This window comes from Lepidochelys kempii, chromosome 19 (assembly GCF_965140285.1).
Source record: "Lepidochelys kempii isolate rLepKem1 chromosome 19, rLepKem1.hap1, whole genome shotgun sequence".
NCBI classification, from domain to species: Eukaryota; Metazoa; Chordata; order Testudines; family Cheloniidae; genus Lepidochelys; species Lepidochelys kempii.
The window spans coordinates 12,716,789-12,737,808 of record NC_136398.1 but is presented as its reverse complement, the minus strand read 5'-3'; the positions used below and the strand labels follow the sequence as shown (position 1 = coordinate 12,737,808).

Here is a 21,020-nt window from a genome sequence, read left to right as displayed (position 1 = left end):
TCTGCAGTTTCATACTTGAGCTCTGAGCAGTCATACTGCTCTCTTACACACAGTGCAACTCCCCCACTTTTTCTGCCCTGCCTGTCCTTCCTGAACAGTTTATATCCATCCATGGCAGTACTCCAGTCTTGTGAGTTATCCAACCAAGTCTCTGTTGTTCCAATCACGTCATAATTCCTTGACTTTGCCAGGACTTCCAGTTCTCCCTGCTTGTTTCCCAGGCTTCTTGCATTTGTGTATAGGCACTTGAGATAACCCGCTGATCGTCCCTCTTTCTCAGTATGAGGCAGGAGCCCTCCCCTCTCACGCGCTCCTGCTCGTGCTTCCTCCTCTTATCCCACTTCCCCACTTACCTCAGGGTCTCCTTCCCCCGGTGAAGGCAACTATTCACTTTTTGTACATTCACCCTCTGCAGTTATCAGATGGGATATTACAGGCTCTCGCCTCCGTTCTGGGCACAATATAAGAACCTAGAAAGCGTGGGCCTGATCCAAAGCCCATTGAAGTCAATAGGAGTCTTTTCCCATTGATTTCAATGAGCTTTGGATCACATCTATATGCAGCAAATTCTGAATAGAAGATGTAATGTAAATAAATAGGGAATTGTTTACAGACTTTGCAGGTGATGGGTTTAGAGATTTATTATATACTCGAAGGGAGATATTTATAGATAATTTGGGGTAATTTTTAATACATTTTAAATGGGTAACTTTTTCTTCTTTGTTAGTGTGGTTCTGCTTGCCTGAATCCAGACACCTGCTTTGTGATCGTATTCACTATCCATGTACTAATGTTTCCTAAACAAAAGTTTGTTTGGTTTTTCATTTGATTCATTGTGGGTTTATTTTCAGCTGCTGTTGTATGCCTTTCCTGTGCTGTTTTTAGTTTGAGCCCCACCCCTTATTCATGCTCTGAGATATTGGGTGGAGAAATTTTTTTCCTCCTTCTGAAGTTCCCGTTCTAGGACTGTCCAAGTTTTGCAGCACCAGCATTCCAGTGGCAACTTGCCAGCAGCCTGTGTGCCATAACTAATTGGCATATAATTTAACATATTTTTTTCTAATGAAAAATAGATACAGTCAAAATATTGCCTGAGGGTTGTATTTTCCTCAAGGTGGGTAGCTTCTGAGTGTAGTTCACCAGCAATTAAAAGTGATGGGGATAGCAGTCACCAGCTGTGTTTGGCTCCCTGACTGAGCTTTGAGCTCCTCCGAGGCTCTTTTTACCTAATCTTTAAGCATTCAAGGAGGGCTGGGCTGGCATCTGGATCTGCTCCAGATGGTAATCGTGGCCGTTCAGTGAGTGGGAAGGAATGGGAGGAGATGGCTGCTTTCCATTCAGCATTCTCTCCTCCATGAGATAAATGTTATCTCTTTTTGTTTTTGATTATTCAGTTGTTCCTGGAAAGAAGACGGTATGGAACTGGGTTTCTTACTTGGAAGAGGAACGGATGCCAGCTGCTCCCCTCAAATTGTTCAAAGAGGTTGGTAGCCCCTTGGATGCTTTCTCTGCTTCGATAATTCTAATTCAGCGTCACCTCATAATTAACCCTTTGGTGCCAGAGTTGGAGACTTCCCTGACACCACTAGTTGCAAGTAGTGCTTGGGTTGCTATAAGCAGGTAGCATAAAAAATGTTGACTTCTAGCACCGTAAGTGGTATAAAAAAACCCCGCTATGCATCTTCTATGGAGGCTGTGTGTTCTGGTGGTTAGAGGGAGGGGACTTGTTAGGACTCCTGTGTTCTATTTCCAGCTGTCCTGCTGATTTTTGCTGCATTGCAATAATAATATTTTGCACTTAAAGCACTCTTCATTTGTAGATCTCTCAGTCCTTTGCAAAAGGGAGCAAGCATTGTTATCCCCACTTTCACTTTACAGATGGGAAAACTGAGATACAGAGAGGTGTTACGTAGCTTTCCCAAGGACACGCAACGAGTCAAGAATAGAGCCCCACAGCTGCAGATTGAACAAGTCATGCAACCTCCCCTGCCTCATTTTCCCTACCTGTAAAATGAATAAAGCTGGTCAGCAGTTTTTTGACTCAACATTTTTTTATTTAAAAATGCCATTTAATCATAACAAACTTTTTGTGGGAAAGAGTTGGTTTCAACAAATTTACAGTTCAAAAACATTTGTAGGGATAAAAGGTTTTGAAGTTGTAGAAGTGTTCCATTTTGACACTTAATAAATACAAAATTGCAGATTTTTGGTTCAGACAGACATATTTTAAAAGTTAGTTAATTCAATTTGAATAAATAAATAAAAAGCAGTCAAAATCAGAATGAAATGTTTTGCTTGACCCGAACAAAAAATACTTTTGGATTTTTGGTTTGTGAAAATTTTCGAGAATTTTGACTTTTTGTCCCAATTCAGGACAGGGAAAATTTTTGAAACCTCAAAAAATTTTGTGGGACAGGAAAACTGTTTCCCACACTAAAAACAAATATAATAATGTACCTTACCTCATGGAAGGGCTGTGAGGCTCAATTAGTTAATCCTTGTAAAACAATCTGAGATTCTCTGAAAAGTAGTATAAAGAGGCAAAATATTATTACTGAAGTTAATTCAGGGGACGAAGAGTTAATTCTCTAGATTTCAGATATGATTGGCTAATATTTGATTTGTTTTAAATCTCTTATTTTTCTTTTAAGGCAACAGTGCGTCTAGGTGACATTTACACACCCTTTGTAGTCCTTGCACTTAATCTTGGCCACAAATAACGTTGTAGTCTGCTTCAGTTATGAGTAAATCAGCTATTAGCAGATCACTCAGTCGCAGTGGAGAGGCGCAGTTTAGTATCTTTTTATATGTCCTACTCATGACTGGTGGTTGTGTGATGCTGATTCTAGCCTTACTAATTAAAACACTGTTAAAATTAATTGGATGCTTGAATCTTGGACAGTTATAGATTATTTTATTAAGAGGCAGTCATTACAAGTGAGGGTAGAAGTAGCATCCAGTTGCTGTGTCTAAATCAGAGTACAGAGAAGTTGGATATGGTGAAACTTTATCTATAGGCCCCGACCCCGTAGGGTGCTGATCTCCCACAAATGCCACCAACTTTGTTGGCAGTAGAGGGTACTCAGCAACTTGTAGGACCGAGACCACCATAAAGTGAAAGGAAAATCTTTTAAGGTTTCACTGTATTGCAGTAAGCTGTTTGCAGTTCCAGTTATAGAGAACCTATTCTTTAGGCTTATCTATAATTGAAAGTTAATTCGGATTGAGGTTGGATGTGAATTTGGAGTGTAAAAACTATTCCTGAATAACAGCATGTGTGGACACTTTTCTTCAAAGTGGATTAACCCAAACCAGAACAAAACACTCTTATTCCAGAATAGGAACACTCACATATGGGGTATGTCTGCACTACCCGCCGCATTGGCGGGCAGTGATCGATCCAGCGGGGATCGATTTATCGCGTCTAGTCTAGACGCGATAAATCGACCCCCGAGTGCTCTCCCGTTGACTCCTGTATTCCACCGCTGAGAGAGGCACAGGCGGAGTCGATGGGGGAGCGGCAGCAGCACTGCAGTGAAGACACCACGGTAAGTCGATCTAAGTACATCGACTTCAGCTACATTATTCACGTAGCTGAAGTTGCGTAACTTAGATGGATCCCCCCTCTGGTATAGACCAGGCGATGGAGTTATTCCAGAGCAGCTAGTCCTGAATAACTCCACATGTAGACAAGCCCTAAAGAATGAATGTGCTCTGTTGGGATAATGACTGTAGTACGGACCCAATCCTGACACAGGCAAAAGTCCCCAATGGTTTTCCCTATGGCAGGCCTTCTGGATTGGGGCTCTATAAAAGGGGTCCTTTATGTAAAAATTAAACTTGCCTTGGGACATTTTAAAAGATTTGCTTGTACCTGTAGTTAATTAAAACAGACTTCCAAGTTAGTTCTTAAAAAAATCAGATACTTTGACAGTGAGGGTTTAGAATGTCATCTGCAGATATATTAGTGACACGTGATGATGCTATTTTTGATCCATGTAACTGTGCTTGACCATTGGACATCACCTCTCATTTTAAAAGGGATACAGAACAGGAAACAACTGAGGGCACCTGCATCCAGTCATGGGAAACCATTCAAAATTATGCAAGGGTAACACTGAAGTGATTTCTAGTGATGATAGTTTTTGCTAAACTGAAAACTAGAAGTCTTTAGTGTTTCTGGTGACTATTCTGAAATAGGTTGTGTCTGTAAAAGTGAAATACAATTTTTTCCCTCCAACATTAATTTCCCCACAGTATCAATCCTTCCCACAAACTAGGAATGGATTTAAAGTTGGAATGAAGTTGGAGGGACTGGATCCTGGACACCCATCTTTATTTTGTGTCCTCACCATTGTTGAGGTAATTGTTCTTCCTGGATTTGATTTCCTTTTAATTAGAAAACAACATCAGAAGTCTAAGGAGGAGTAATCTTTTAGATTGTTTTAAAAAAATAAAATAAGCCAAGTAATGTAAGGGCTGGGAGAAGTTTGAGCTGAAAGCTAAAGGAACGTACTTGAGAATCTAAATTTGGGACCAGATCCTTCAGTTGTTATGTTTCAGAGTAACAGCCGTGTTAGTCTGTATTCGCAAAAAGAAAAGGAGTACCTGTGGCACCTTAGAGACTAACCAATTTATTTGAGCATGAGCTTTCATGAGCTACAGCTCACTTCATCGGATGCATACTGTGGAAACTGCAGAAGACATTATATACACACAGAGACCATGAAACAATACCTCCTCCCACCCCACTGTCCTGCTGGTAATAGTTTATCTAAACTGATCATCAAGTTGGGCCATTTCCAACACAAATCCAGGTTTTCTCACCCTCCACCCCCACACACACAAACTCACTCTCCTGCTGGTAATAGCCCATCCAAAGTGACCACTCTCTTCACAATGTGTATGATAATCAAGGTGGGCCATTTCCTGCATAAAACCTGGATTTATGCAGGAAATGGCCCACCTTGATTATCATACACATTGTGAAGAGAGTGGTCACTTTGGATGGGCTATTATCAGCAGGAGAGTGAGTTTGTGTGGGGGGGGGCGGAGGGTGAGAAAACCTGGATTTGTGCTGGAAATGGCCCAACTTGATGATCACTTTAGATAAGCTATTACCAGCAGGACAGTGGGGTGGGAGGAGGTATTGTTTCATGGTCTCTGTGTGTATATAATGTCTTCTGCAGTTTCCACAGTATGCATCCGATGAAGTGAGCTGTAGCTCATGAAAGCTCATGCTCAAATAAATTGGTTAGTCTCTAAGGTGCCACAGGTACTCTTTTTCTTTTTTCAGTTGTTATGTAATTCTAACTCACATGTGCACCTGTAAGGGGGCACACCCTCACCTTAATTGAGGGGAACCTAATGAGCTTCTCTGGACTCAGCCAGCACTAACCGGACTATAGGCCTGGTTTGACAAGGGTAATTGGACATGGGTGAGGCTTCATTTCGTGAGAAACAGGATTAGGGAGGTAAGTGGATCAGCAGGCTGGAAACAGAATGTCTGTGCTAGTTAAAATAAGGGGGAACAACCAGGGAACCATTTACAATGGACACAATAACAATGGATAAAATAAGCCAACACAGACACACCTACAAGGCTTGCTCTGCCTGGCAGGGGAGGAAGCTGAAAAGGGGAAAGCCTGTCACAGCAAGGGGTGGCAGTTATGGGGAAGACTGCTATGCCTCAGAGACAACTGACTGCAGGAATAGATCAATGAAGAGGATGATGTGGAGCCTGCCACTCCTGAAGCTGAGTCGGGTTACCGAAAGGGGAGGGCCTAAAGATGGCCCCTAGCCCTGATCAAGGATACTAAAGCCAGCAGATAAGCAGACTGACAAAAGGGTGATGGAGAAACTGCCTAAGAGATTGAATACCCTTTTATTTATTTATTTTTTACTTTAATTCTCCTGGTCCCCAGGGAGGGAGAGGGAAAGATCCCCTTTTCCTTTGTTTGTTTGAAGAAACTCTTGTATACCACAAGCAGGGAGAGAACTCTGTGAGAGCCAGAGAAGAGCTGTAGCCCCAGATTGTGGTGCAAGGGGGCTTCCCCCAGCACAGTGCCCCAGTCAATCCAGGTGGATTGAAATGGGCAAGGATTTCAAAACCGGGCCTTAAGGCTTTGTAAAACATATACGAATAGAAATGTTTTCATAGTGTCTTTTTAAATCATTGAAAAACTGGGTTGGGTTGGACCCTCTGCAGTTCCCCTGTAGTATGTGCAACCCAAAACATTGCAATGTAGGGCTACAGTATGAGAACAAGAAAATGAAACTGACAAGTCTTATTTTACATTGTCCAAACTGAGGGCAAGTCTACGGTACAGCAGTACATCGGCACAACAGCACTGATGTAGCTGTGCCAATGGGAGAGCTCTCTGCCGTTGGCATAGTTACTCCACCTTGATGAGAAGTGGAAGGTGTGTCGGCGGGAGAATGTCTCACACCGACATAGCGCCGGTTTGGGCAGTGCGAAACTTGCATCGCTTCAGGGGGGCAGTGCTTTTTCACACCTCTGAGTGACATAAGTTAGATCGACTTAAATGGTAGCGTAGACCAGCCCTGAGTGTAATGGAAAAAGTAAGCAAACAGCATAAATGGAAAAAGTAAAACTGAATTTTGAAAAGTAAATTAGTTTTTTAAAGATCCTTTCAGTTTTACAAACCCAAAGGGAAGAGAGTTAATGACTTTAAAAAATAGTATTTTTATGTCACTTGTCAATGTCCCTTTAAGATAATGCAATCTCTTGTGCTTGTAGGTGCAAGGATACAGGATGCGGTTACATTTTGATGGTTATTCTGAGTACTATGACTTCTGGGTTAATGCTGACTCCCCAGATATCCACCCTGTTGGCTGGTGTGAAAAGACAGGTCACAAGCTGCTCTCTCCGAAAGGTACATGGAGAAATAAACCTGTACAAGAAGCAACACATTTTGCTGTGAACTGGCTGCCCTTAGTGTCCATGTTTTGTTTCATGTCAAACCCACTTTGAATGATTTGAAGTGGGAAGACAATTGCCAGAAGAGCAAACCAATTTCTTACTGATATTCCCAGTGCTTGGCATCGTTAGTGAAAGTAATTTGCAATTCTTTATTAAGTGAGCATGCAAATCAGTGAATGTCTTTGTTCACAACTTATGCTTTCTTTCTTGCGTTCCATTTCCTAGAAACATTTGAAGTTTCAGATTAATGATTAGACAGTGCAGTAAAAGAGGGAATAATAATGTGTTAACTGAAATGCATAACCCTTGAAGATTGTACATGGGCAGGTATCATGCAAAGTTCAAATCCTTCTCTAGGTTATTTCCATTTTTGAAAAACCAATCTGAATATGGCAGGAACAATGTAAAACAATCTCTGATCTCTTTTTCTAGGTTACAAGGAAGGGGAATTTAATTGGGTTTTGTATTTGAAGAATTGCAAAGCTCAAGCAGCCCCAAAAAACCTTTTCAAGACCCTCAACACAGTAAGTGGTGGCATCGGGTATAATGCTGATACGACTGATATTAAGTAACCACTGCCTAAAACTTTGGCCAGAATATAAACATGTCCTTTTTATATGCTCAGGACAGAAGCTGTAACACTGCAGAACTTAGTGGAGTCATATGGGAGCAGTTTCCCACAGCAATTTATTTGTAGGATGGGAAACCAGAGTAATTTTCTTACTTATCCATCCCCAAGGCCCCCCACAACATTCACTAACTTCCCAGGCAAAGATGTACATTTGCTCTCCTCCTTGATCTCTCTTCTGCTGATTTACATTAGCATTAGTTAAATAAATTGTAATACTCTGTTTTTGCTTAGGTCTCAGCTTCTAGATGTTTGTGATACTTCCCTGTACTCTAAGAATCTCACAAGTCCTGTTTATCCAGCACCATACACAAAGGTGTTCATCCCTGTACATATCTCTGTTTGTAATGTTGTTATAGCCTTGCTGGTCCCAGGATATTAGAGGTGGGTGAGGAAATATCTTTTATTGGACCAACTTCTGTTGGTGAGAGAAACAAGCTTTCAAGCTTACCTATATCTCTGTCGTTTTTCTATCTTCACTGCCACTGTTTTTTCCCCATCCTGAGTTAGTCAAGTGGTCTCCTGGTTTCTTTGAACAGCACCATTTCCCATTCAGCCTAATCAAAGTATTCTTACCCTGATATTGCAAAAGGATGGAGGATTTGCTTTATAGGGATTGGGGCCTTAGCATGTAGTTCTGGCTCTGCTTTTTGGACTGACCCACCTGTATACCCTGGAGACTCTCACAAGCCACATCTGACTTCTCCTCCATTAATATGGTAGGGCTTGCAGTGCTAGTATCCATCCTCAATCAGTACTCATCACCAGAAGGGCCCTCTGTACCTCTGTCTCTGAACTGCCTGGCTCTGGTGTAATTGAACATAAGCAGTATTCAGATTGCACCAAGCCATTGTTAGAAATCATGGGCATTGTTGTCAGAACACATGGAAATCTGGGCTTTAACCCTCCTGACAGATGTTCTGACAAGCAAGTAGTTACAGTGTGATATTGTTTTCTACTACTACAGTGTTTTGTTTAAATAACCTGAACCAAATAGGTTTGGAACAGTAATTTAAATGACCTGGCATAGAGCTTGACATACCTTTTCCCTCTATGCTATTTCTTAGCCTGTCACACCATCTGGTTTTCGGGTGGGAATGAAACTAGAGGCAGTGGACAGAAAGAATCCATCTTTGATGTGCGTGGCAAGCATCGCTGATATGTTGGATAACCGGCTGCTAATTCATTTCGACAACTGGGATGAGAGTTATGACTACTGGTAAAGAAAACTATTTCCAAACTGTATCTGCAAATACTGTGATATTTTTCCCCTTGTAACATCTTGCCGTAAAGTGCATGCTCTCTAATATTTAGCTGCTAAGATTTTTAAGTGTGAGTGCTTTGGGGCTCCTGAATCCATTTTCAGGCTTCTAAATAAGTGGCCTCCTCACAGTTTTGAGGTAACTGCACCTGTATTTCTCTCTTCATGGTCCTTCAAGAGCATCCTCTTAAAGGTTTCTGGCTTCCAGCTATCACCTCCCTGGGATGGAGACCCGTGTCTGACTGCCTTCTGTGAATATATTGAAATCAATGGAAGTCTTTCCCTTCAATTCAATGGATTTAGGTCAGGGTCTTACTCTTTTTTGAAAATTACGGCCTATTCTTTTATTGCACTTTTCATCTGAGAATCTCAGGGTGCTTTTTTTAGATGGTGAATATTTAATTTTAATAATTTAAGACCGAAAATATCATGTTGCCTCTATATAAATCCATGGTACACCCACATCTGGAATACTGCATGCAGATGTGGTCACCCCCATCTCAAAAAAAGATATTGGAATTGGAAAAGGTTCAGAAAAGGGCAACAAAAATTATTAGGGGTATGGAACAGCTTCCGTATGAGGAGAGATTAATCAGACTGAGACTTTTCAGCTTGGAAAAGAGACGACTAAGGTGGGATATGATTGAGGTCTATAAAATCTTGACAGGTGTGGAGAGAGTAAATAAGGAAGTGTCATTTACTCCTTCATTTAGTGTCATTTAACCATGAGACCATATTGAATATTTGTAAAGGAAACACTTTTCTTCTCCATTCCGTATATCCCAATGTACACTATAGGTGTGTGCAGTCTTTAGTTTAATTTATAAAAAAAACTTAGCTGTTGATCTATGAAAGCAATACAAAGCATTTAGATTCTCACCCATCAGCTCTGTGTGTGGTGGTTGTTTCTTTATTATTACACTCTTTTCCCAGTTGTTTCTTACTCCAGGAAGGCAAATAGGCACTTGCTTGTTTGTACTGTGCTAATGGGTGACAGGGGATGGATGGATCACTTGATGATTCCCTGTTCTGTTCATTCCCTCTGGGGCACCTGGCATTGGCCACTGTCGGAAGACAGATACTGGGCTAGATGGACCTTTGGTTTGACCCAGTATGGCCGTTCTTATGTTCTGATGTTTTCCTTCCCACAGATAAGTCTCATCCAGAGCTGTGTCCAACACTGCAGTTTTAGTTTGCAGGGCTTTAGAATTGGTTCCATTACTGTCTTAGTCTGCAAGGTTTTACGTTTGCTCCACGTTTCATTTTGAGTTTCAGATTTGAAAAAACTTAGAATAAAAATTAAAAAACCTTCAAAACAAAATTTGGCTGAAGCTGCATTGTTTTGCCTGGTTTGGCATGAAACCATCAGTCCCTTCCCCAGAACGCATGGGAAGAAAGGGGCTTTCTCAGAACTTGGGTCGTGTTCTCTCAAAATTTCAAGTACTTGGACCAAGTTTGGGATTTGTAACAAAATCAGAAGCCAGGCAAGTTCCACTTGGCTTCAGGTTCAATTAATGAAATATGTACACAGTTGTAAGCTCAAGTCTTCAAATCATACCCCTGCCCCCCACCGCCATAGCTTTTATTTCTTGCATAGGCTTTTTGTGGTATGTGTTTTTACAGTTTTTGTTTGCTTGTTTTGTGTTTTAGTTTTGAAAATCTGTGCCCAGACTAATTCAGTGGGCTCAGGTTTCAAAGAACAGTGCTTAGAAAATATGTGTTAGCTACACAAACACATACTTTGGCTCTTTAGTATTCACCTGTCTTGCTGGGGCAACTTAAATGTCAGTTCTTGAAAATGTACCTTTTGTGAATTCCAGCAAGGAAGCACTTGTGCTGTACATCATGATCACACACGCTAAAAGCATCTGCTGCCCCAGCAAAGAAACATCAGATGGGATTTGATCTGCTGTGTTTCTTCTCACATTAAAGTTGACTGGAGCCAATTCTTTCCTTTTGATCCAGGTGTGATGCTAGCAGCCCATATATTCGTCCTGTTGGTTACTGCCAAGAAACTGGAACCCCACTGACAACACCACCTGGTATGTTAAAAGCAGGATTGTGTTTCTTGCTTCAGTGAGAAGACCTGCAAGCTCTATCTCCTGCATAATTATAAATTTGCAAGTTATGAGTTCTATTCAATACCCTTTCTTTTATTGGCTGAACAGGGTTATTATTAATGCGCACTTGAAGTGCAACTCTATTTGATTTCTATAGCTCTTTCAAGCCACTGACATAGGGTTTGGTCATTTGGAATTGAATTTAATTTTTTGGGGGGAGGCCTTTTGAGGTAGATGCAGTATTTCCTTGAAGGCGAGCTGGAAAAAAGAGGATCAGTCTCATGCCCTTGAAGATGGGGGTATGGAATTCCTGGAAAAAGGTGGAAAGATTGGACCCCTGTCTGTTTTTTCTGCATTGAAATTGAGATATTACCAAATGGAAAGGATAAAATCTGCAGGGAAATTGTGTTGTTTTCAGGCTTTATCAGGTTTGTTTTTGTTTTTTTGCTTAAAAGAAATCATGTCCACTTGGTGCCAGATTGACAGCCCTGTAGCACGAAGTTCTTTCTTTATTTGCTTAATAGGTTTAGCAGCATTGGTGGGAATGTGAGCTTCTACCACAATGGAAAGCTAGTGTCTGTTCAATTCTTGACTTCTCTGGGAGTCCTCAATTTGCCAGTTGTGTGATTTTGTGATGTGCACGGCTGTCCAATGGGAACACCACTGAGACTCTCAAATTCAGGCTGCTAAGATGGTGATAAAGAGCAGGGATAGAAAAAAGACATAGAACAATTTTTTAAAATGTAGTTTGCAGTGTGCTGCGAAGGAGAGCATATCCCACTCTTGTTGAAATACAAGAAATTGGTTTACCATAATCTCAGGAAGTTAATGGGAGAGATGGAGCCTTTCACCTCCAGGCTACTAATTTGCATCCAGCCTATGGATAGGTAGGAAGTGATGGAACGTCTCCACCATCTGACAGCTGTTCAGAAGCCTGCAATGTAGGAAATTAATTTGATGATCTCAGTTCACATCACAAAAACCCATGACTGGATCTGTTTGGCAACTTACTCGAGAGACCAAGAATTGATGGAGCAATAAAGAAATGAACTACCCTAGTTTCTTCAAATCTGGGTTGAGGCTCATTGTCTGTGTTCTGGAAGCTTGCACTGCAACTGCCTGTACTGTACATTTTCTGTGTGAATAAACAGGTGGCTTAATTCTGCAAGGATGTCAATCTGCCATCTGTGAACTGAGCACTCTCAAAAGAATAGCCATGTATTACATAGTTGTTCTCCTGTGGTGGTGGTTTTGTACTTGATTGGGGTTTTTTATAATTTAACTCTTAAGATAGTCCTTCATCTTTTCCAGAATACAAGGATTCCAAAAGCTTCTCATGGGAGAAATATTTGGAAGAAACCAGTTCCCAGGCAGCCCCAGCAAGAGCATTTAAACTGGTTGGTGAAGTTCTTTTGTCTCACTGGATCAGAATATTACTGTAGATTGTACCATCCATGTCAGGCAGGCTTCACAGTGGGACGTTCCCCATCTCCACGCCACTGAGGCACACCGGATCTTTGCTCTGAGGCTGGGTTTAGCAGGAGGGACTCTCCAGAATCCTGTTTCCAAGCCCCAGACATGGCAGACTCCAGGGCTCCCTTTGGAGAGGAGCTTTTGTGTGATTTCTGAAAGATTTTTAACTGAATGTCTGTTTCTTCATTGGCGTTGAGGTTTTTCTCCTCAAAACTGCTAAGCTAAAAAAAAAAAATCTTTTGGCTTTGTGAGGAGGGTATGAAGACCAGCACCTCCCCTAACCCATAGAAATAGCAGATACAGACAGCAATCTCCTGGCACACTCATCAGGCGGCTCCTGGGACCAAGGGGAAGCTCTCAGCCAGTGGGAGAGAGAGGTCCATGCTGAGACTGTCAAGCAGACCACATGAAAGCTATTCCCACGGCTTGCAAAGGAGGAAACGTTCGCTGGTGTCTCCTGAATATCAGGGGAAGGTGAAGTCCTACAGCAAAAACCCAGAGGAGCAAAGCCCTGTTCCCAGCCAGCCTGTAAGCAAGGTCCATGCTCAGATGGTTGACAAGGCCACAAAGATTCCACCCTCCCCACAAGTTGTTCTGCCTACAGGAGCTCAGCTGTCATGAAAGGTGTCAGTGGCTGCATCCTTTCTGATACCAGTGAGCCAGTCTCCACTGATTCCAGCTCACTCCTCATGCTGTCTGGTCAGTGCTCACTCAGCCTGGAGCCAGCAGCAGATGACACGGTCCCCTTCCATGGGAGATGGACCTACCTCCTCTCCCCTTCCAGTCTCCAGGGGTCCCACAGGAGGGAGTGACTACTAGTAATTTTCCTTCAGGAGACATGCCTACAGACTGTCCTTTCAATCTCCTTGGTAATGCACTCTCCTCCTGCCTCTGCCCCTCCCTCACCTTGTCAAAGGGATTTGGCCCAGGAACTGAAGGACATTGTTCACAATCAGCTCTTAATGGGACAGTGCGAAGTCTAAGCACCTCCAACAAGAGACTCTCCCCTCTAGAGCCTCCTAAGAGGAGAAATCTGTAAAGCTAGGGCTATAAGCAAGATACCCCAGACTTTCAGCTAGCTTTTCAGAATTAAGCTTGAATAGAGGACTAACTTCACGGGTGCTTGTGCTAGAAAATGAAATAGCCAAAAAAAAAAAAAAAAAACCTGGCAGAGTTGACAAGGAGCTGTGTAATTCTTCCTCACCTGGTTTATGAGGGTCTGGTGAAGGTGGAGTGGGAATTCACTTTCAAGACTTATTTGTACCTAACGATTAAAAGGTCTTCATTACTCTGTCTAAATTTAAGCCTGCTGCAGCGTCCTTAGTAATAGGCATAATCATACCAGCCGAGGGAGTATTCCTGCCAAACACATGGACAAGAGAATAAGATCATCACTCAGACTAAACTTGGATACAGCAGCCTCAGTCCTGAGGTTATTGGCTGAAGTTTTTTATCGTGGAGGTCTGTGCTCAACTGGGTAGTCATTGTGAGTGGGCAAAAAAGTCCTGGAAAAACCACTAAATAAAATCTACTTAAAGCTAGATTTCCCTAGTGGCTTTTTCAGCATTGATGCTTCAGCTGGCTAAATTTGCAGTACATTCAAAACTTCCATAGTTGATTCCCAGAGGTAACTGTGGCTTCACTTGAAATAGTTTATTGGTAAACTTTTTGGGGAGTGTGGAGACAAAGCAGCCACTGCAGCTTTAGACGAGAATAAATCTCTCCCTCTTTCCAGTGAGAGAAACTTCAAACTATCTTATCCCAACAAGTGTTCTCTTTGAAGTCAAAAGAAAAGGAGTACTTGTGGCACCTTAGAGACTAACCAATTTATTTGAGCTGTAGCTCACGAAAGCTTATGCTCTAATAAATTGGTTAGTCTCTAAGGTACCACAAGTACTCTTTTCTTTTTACGGATACAGACTAACACAGCTGCTACTCTGAAACCTTTGAAGTCACTGCTCCTTCAGGTCCTAGCATAGAGATTACACATGAGGAAGAGGCCATTGCTGTTGGAAGACCCTTGGTGGGATTCCAAACCATCCAGTCCCAAAAGCTTCTCTTGTTTTGGGGTTTCTCAAGTCTGAACCACTCCCCCCTTTTATGAGGCTTGCTTCAAGATGGGCCCTCAGAAAATGGATACTTGAGGCAATCAGGGAAGGATGCTCAATAGAAGTCACTCGTCCCAGGGACAAGTTCATGTTTTCCACAAAGTTAATTAAAATAAAACTCTATCTAAAGACCCTTCACAGCATCAGAAGACTAAGGGTGCAATAATCCATCTCCTACATGTTGGAACAATAGAACCAGTTCCAGGGAGAAAGAGAGATTTTGGAAAGGGGGCAAGATTCTTTGTGATTCAAAGAGAAACAATGGCCTGCAACCTCTTTTATATCTCAGTTCTCTCAACAAGTCCATAAGGAGATCAATATTCCAGGTGGAAATACTGAAATCCATCATTATGTCATTGTCTTCCCAAAGTTTTAAAATATGAAAATAATCCTCCTGGAGATACAATTGAGGCGAGTCACCCAGCGATACTTTAGTTTCCTGCTGCAATAGAAGCAGAGTTGTAACTTCTACACAGGAATTCACGAATGCCAATGTCATCCCCCCCTTCAAGTGAAAGGAATATGTGTCTACCCTTGTCCGATGACCTTCTCATCATATTATGCAGGGTCCAGCAGCCATTGCCAAAAGCCTTCAGAAGCATGGCTTTGAGCAAACAAGTGGAAGGGCCAATTACAGTCCTCATAAAACTCTAGCATATAAGTTATTGTCACAGGCATTCTTTATTTCAGAAGAGAGATGGGAAAAGATAGCGTTTGATTTGTCCAACATTAGCACACATCTGCTGAGATTAAAATCTGACTCATCTCCTGGGCTAGTAGGGCTCGCGTGTGGAGACCTGGCACAATTCTTGCTTTGCTTCCAGCCAGCAGTTGCAGCAAATGAGTATATAAAGACCTTGGTCCAGATCCAGGACTGGCATCTCTTGATGAATTCATTTTTTGTGTGTGATTAATTCTGTATTGATTTCCGTAAAGAACCAGACAATGCAAAGTACAAAAAGGTAAATGACCTGCAGCTTGTATATGTTTCAAATACCACATGCTTTATGGGATCTCCAGTAGAATTATGCAGAGTTAGGAGCTTGTTAAGGATGCAAGACCAGACAATACAAAACCAGGCAATACTACATAGACATAACATGTTAGGAGGAGAGTAACAGTAATAAAACAGGAGAAAACATACGTGAATAGGAAGAAGGGGTGGGGAAGGAAAGAAGAGGAGGTAGGAAGAATGGAGGACTGGCTTTCTTCGAGCCATCTGAACATTTTTTATCCAAATATATCTAGAGACATGGTCCAAATTTCTTCAAATTCATGTAATTGCTTTCTAGGTAAATTCATTCTTATATTTAACAGCTACCTCCTGTTGGGTCCGGAGAAGCTGATCCTCAGTATCGGGGTGGCCAACCTGCGGCTCCGGAGCCACATGCGGCTCTTCAGAAGTTAATATGCGGCTCCTTGTATAGGCACCGACTCCGGGGCTGGAGCGACAGGCGCCAACTTTCCAATGTGCCGGAGGGTGCTCACTGTTCAACCCCTGGCTTTGCCACAGGCCCTGCCCCCACTCCACCCCTTTGCTCCCCCTCCCCTAAGCCTGCAGTGCCCTTGCTCCTCTTCCTCCCCATCCCGCCCCGGCCTCCTGCATGCCACGAAACAGCTGATTGGGAGGGAAGGGGAGGTGTTGACTGGCGGGGCTGCCGGTGGATGGGAAGCGCTGGGAGCAGCGGGGAGCTGATGGGGGGGTTGCTGACGTATTACCTTGGCTCTTTGGCAATGTATATTGGTAAATTCCCTTCTCAGGCTCAGTTTGGCCACCCCTGCTCAGTTTAGATATCAGATCCCATGTAGTGGGAACACATCTGGACTTCTATATGACTTGAGGGAGAGTGTGGTCCAAGGAGGAGTCATGGAGTATAACCTGTCTCATGCTTTGGGCCATCAGACACTCCTCCATTTACAGCAGATGATTCTTCAGAAATCCAGTGTGTATATAACTGCTAAGAATGCAGAAAACCTTCAGCTCTCCTTAGAGAAGTAACCTTGTTCCTGTCCTGGGCAGAAGCTCTCTTTTCCTCAGGTTCAATGCCAAGAAGGAAAATCAGGGTCAGTCAGCTCAGCAAGATACTCTCAGAACTGAGGGAATGCTGTCTCGATCAGCTCACCTTGTAGTGCATCCCAGGCCAGGTGGGCAGCCTGTTGAGGAACCTGTTTGCATCCAAGTTCAGTGGGAAAACCAAAAGAGGTGTCACAAGAGGAAGAGAGACTCAAAAGTAGAGGCCGTGGTCCTCTTATCTCAGATGTGTGCTGAAAGACCCTCCCTTATGCCTTGCCCCTTCAGCCACTGAAATATAGATGGTAAAGAAGATTGTGATTATAACTACCTTCAGGTCTTGGTTCTCAAACCTGAGTTAGATGTAACTGGAACCTCCTCTCAAAACACACACACACACACACACACACACTCTCTCTCTCTCTCTCTCTCTCTCTCTCTCTCTCTCTTTCTTCAACAGAGACTTATCCTGAATCAAAATCCAATGCTACCTAACCCATCAACTAGGAAGGTGAGAAGACATACCTTCAGTCACTTGTTCTAAGAAACTCATAAACACCCTCCTGTTTTGAAGGAAATTCAGTAATTTTGTCTGTGTCCTTTGAGGTTTAGATGTTGGTTACAATGGACACATCAGAGCAAAGTCAGCTAAAACAAAGAACACTCTTCATTTTACAAGATGACTTTACCAGGGGCTCAAGATCAGCAATTTTTGGAAAGACAAGTCAAAGACTGCAGGCATATTGCACACTATAAGAAACCCATGATAATCTCAGTGCAGTCACATAACACACATCGGAGGACCACTGCTCTTATCAGTCCTCTTGCAATGTGCAGATCCCTGCCATGATCTTGATCTGTGGGCTACAAGTCCTAATAAAGCCACCTCTCAGCTTCGTAGCTGGTAGGTCTCTTCCTTTTCTTGCTGAAAGTATCTTACCTCTTCGCCCAAGGGGATTTTGGAGCTTGCTGTCAATGAAAGTGCGGTTACACACTCTATCAAATATGGTACATCAGTGAACTAACCAGCTCCGCATCCCCAAAGTTACTGAAGTCTGCCTCGCATAATAGGAAGTGCTATGTTGCCCTTCTGGCTGAATCCAAACATCCTAAGGAACTAGAAATGCATATTAGATGTGAATAAAATAAATACAGCAAAGGTATTCAAAGCCTCAGGTACAACTCCTCTTGTGACTATGCAGTCTGTGAAAAGAGCAGCGGTTTTTGTCGGTGGAGAGATCACACACATCATAGAATCATAGAATATCAGGGTTGGAACGGACCCCAGAAGGTCATCTAGTCCAACCCCCTGCTCAAAGCAGGACCAATTCCCAGTTAAATCATCCCAGCCAGGGCTTTGTCAAGCCTGACCTTAAAAACCTCTAAGGAAGGAGATTCTACCACCTCCCTAGGTAACGCATTCCAGTGTTTCACCACCCTCTTAGTGAAAAAGTTTTTCATCTTCTGAGGAGGTCTGTCATTCTCAAACAGTTTATCAGATAATGTAGAGTCAACATTCTCACCCCCGCTGGTGCAGTGTTTGGTAGAAGGATGTTACAGGACAGGATGCCCCTGGAGCCCTTAAGTTCCTTTTCAATTCTACATGTGTAAGCTGAATCCTTCCTCCCACCATAGGGCTGATTTACTGTTTTCTACATTCTACTGTGAAGGCTTTCTGACATGGAGGGGACAGAGAAAGGGAAAATTCTCTCACCTATGAATTTTCATTTGAGGACCCTCCATGTCAGTCAGTCTGATCCTCCCTCAGAGGATTGTATTTTGCCCAGGGTTTTTATGCTCAAATAAATTGGTTAGTCTCTAAGGTGCCACAAGTACTCCTTTTCCTTTTTGCAAATACAGACTAACACGGCTGTTACTCTGAAACCTGTCATTATGCAAGGCACTGCATTTAGCCGTATGGAGTGGAAATCTATCAACTGCATGAAAAAACTTGTACAGATACAGACAGACATCATCTTCCTTTCATGCTTTGTGTGTATAAAAAGATCTACTACACTTTCCACAGTATGCATCCGATGAAGTGAGCTGTAGCTCACGAAAGCTTATGCGCAAATAAATTGGTTAGTCTCTAAGGTGCCACAAGTACTCCTTTTCCTTTTGCGAATACAGACTAACACGGCTGTTACTCTGAAACATTTCTGACTGTTGTTTGCTTGTTAAATAGTTTGAAAAGGAATAGGGTGTTCTTCCAGGATGTCATGTCCCGGCTCTGCTGCAAATGGTTTGAATTGAATAGCACTTGTAAATGTTTCTTACAGGTAGTATTTTTCAGCTTTGGCAGTTGTTCTAAGCCCAGGGTCAGAGCAAAGATCTGGCCTGCCTCCAGTTGCTATGGAGAGAGGATGTGACTTTGTGTAGTATTCAAAGGGTTAACTAGAGATTGCTGCATCCTGAAGCCAAGGAGGCTACATTATCAAGAAATCTTAAAAACGTGAAGTGATTTTCTTGCTGGTAAAAGGTGCCAGATTGACAGCCTGGGATACTTGCTCTCGCTGTTTATCTGCAGAAAAGGAACAGCACTGGTAACAGCAGGGCCATCTTCCCCCATGCTGCATGCAGTGTATGTCAACCCTGAGGTGGAGGGACTATCTTGGATGAAATGGTAGTAGGGTTTCCATGCACATTAAATTAATGGCCTATGCTGAGACTACCAGCAGTAGGACCGTTTGTTGCCAATTTTGACAGGGGTTTATGTGATGTGACCACATGTCCACAAGTGACTGAAATGAGATCTGCCAAATCCCATCATCTAAATTATGGAAGAGAGCTGTCAGATGATGGTGTCTTTCAGTCACTACCATCCTAGGCTGCATTTAACTCAGTTACATAGTAGTTAGCTGTCCAGTGTCCTTCCAAAATACCTGAGGAGGTGGATGGATCATACTCTGGATCCCAGTAGGAGTTCTGATTGCAGACATAGGGTGGTTAATAGCCCTGCATCTTTAAACCTATGGTGTCAAGGTTACCCTGAGAATTCTAATTTTTTTTTAACCTTTAAGAGGGAAATAAAATCTGCCACCAGTATGGAGTGCAAAAAGCTCCTCTGTGTTGCTCAGATTGTCCCATTTGTGGCCTTTGGCTGCTAGCAAATTGCCAACATAACCCATCAGGAAATCCTGATTTTGGTTTCAAAAGTAGTCAGTGGCATCAAAAAGTGGGGCCCAAAGTTACAAAGGATTGTTTGTGGTATGTGGAGGAACTTACCTATTTATCCAGAAAAGATAACGAGTACTATATGACTTGAAATTATGGACTTTTCACAATTCCACTTACAATCTTCTCTTACAGCGTCCAGCCCATGGGTTCCAGGTTAACACAAAGCTGGAGGCTGTGGACAGGAGAAATCCCATGTTAATAAGAGTGGCAACAATAGCTGAGAAGGAGGACCATCGTATCAAGGTATGCCTTTCAAGGAAAGCACAGTGCCTTTCTGCCCAGGAATAAAGATTTGAGGTACAGAATGTGTGTAGATTGGCTCCTCCTTGTTATGGAAATGACAAAAGGCAGGAACACCCTACAGATAACAGATCTGGAAAGCAAAGCTGTCCAGTCTAGAAATTATGTTTCGTTTGTTTGTCCCATGTGAGTCATCGTGTTACTGCTTACTATTGTCAGGTACTAGTTTAATTTAACTTATTTTGGAATGACATTTGCAGAAATGGTTTTGCTTTCCCCTGAGCAATTTCTGCATGATCTATGTGTGAATGAATGGAACATTGATATACTACTAATGAGAAGTTCATCAGCAACTTCTGAGCTCTCCTTAACAGGGAACTGGGAGGGGAAACCCATAGTCAACGTGAGCCCAGGTTTATGTGGTGGTGGGAGGACTTCTCCTGTTGACATCACTACTGCCTCTCGGGGAGGAAGAGTACCTATTCCTCCTGTCGGCATAGGTAGTGTCTTCACTAGGGGCTTGGCTACACTTACATTTTATAGTGCTCTAACTTGCTGGCTCAGGGATGTGAAAAATCACCCCCCTGAGCGCAGCAAGTCAGAGTGCTTTAAAGCGCTAGTGTAAACAGGCTCCAAGCGCTGGGAGCTAATCGCCTCGTGGACCTCTCTCACACTTCAAAGCGCTGCTGCGGGAGTGCTCCCACGACAGCGCTTTGAAGTTTCCATTGTAGCCATGCCCTTCGCCTTACTGCAGCGCAGTTCCACTGGTACAGTTGTGCCGCTGCAACGCTGTCAGTGTAGACAAGCTCTGAGTACCTTTCCTAGACCTGGAGAAGAGCTCTGTGTAGCTTAAAAGCTCATCTCTTTCACCAACAGAAGTTGGCCCCGTAATAGATATTACCTAACCCATCTTGTCTCTCTAATATCCTGAGGCCAACATGGCTACGCCAACACTGCGAACAAAAAGTTCTAGTTATTCAGTGCAAAAACTGTACTAACTCATTTTCTATAACCAGTTGTGCCACCTATAGGCCAACATTTTTGGATTCCTAGAATGCAAACCAATTAAATAAGCAATTGAGCTTGCAAATATTAAGCCCAAAGATAAGATGTGACTAA

General features: G+C 42.7%; 1 protein-coding gene across 4 annotated transcripts in view; it reads left to right on the top strand.

Moving 5' to 3' along the window:
- The window catches only part of LOC140900544 (lethal(3)malignant brain tumor-like protein 4), an 84,319-nt gene that overhangs the window by 30,007 nt on the left and 33,292 nt on the right, over positions 1-21,020 (top strand). For all 4 annotated transcript variants that reach the window (XR_012155660.1, XM_073317979.1, XM_073317981.2 and 1 more), the window contains 8 exons: positions 1,395-1,483; positions 4,258-4,362; positions 6,761-6,896; positions 7,376-7,467; positions 8,639-8,790; positions 10,798-10,874; positions 12,204-12,289; positions 19,794-19,904. Coding sequence is in view for 3 of the 4 variants with exons in the window: in XM_073317979.1 (XP_073174080.1) it covers positions 1,395-1,483; positions 4,258-4,362; positions 6,761-6,896; positions 7,376-7,467; positions 8,639-8,790; positions 10,798-10,874; positions 12,204-12,289; positions 19,794-19,904 (848 nt within the window). In the remaining variant the exon portion in view is untranslated. The remainder of the gene's footprint in view (positions 1-1,394; positions 1,484-4,257; positions 4,363-6,760; positions 6,897-7,375; positions 7,468-8,638; positions 8,791-10,797; positions 10,875-12,203; positions 12,290-19,793; positions 19,905-21,020) is intronic.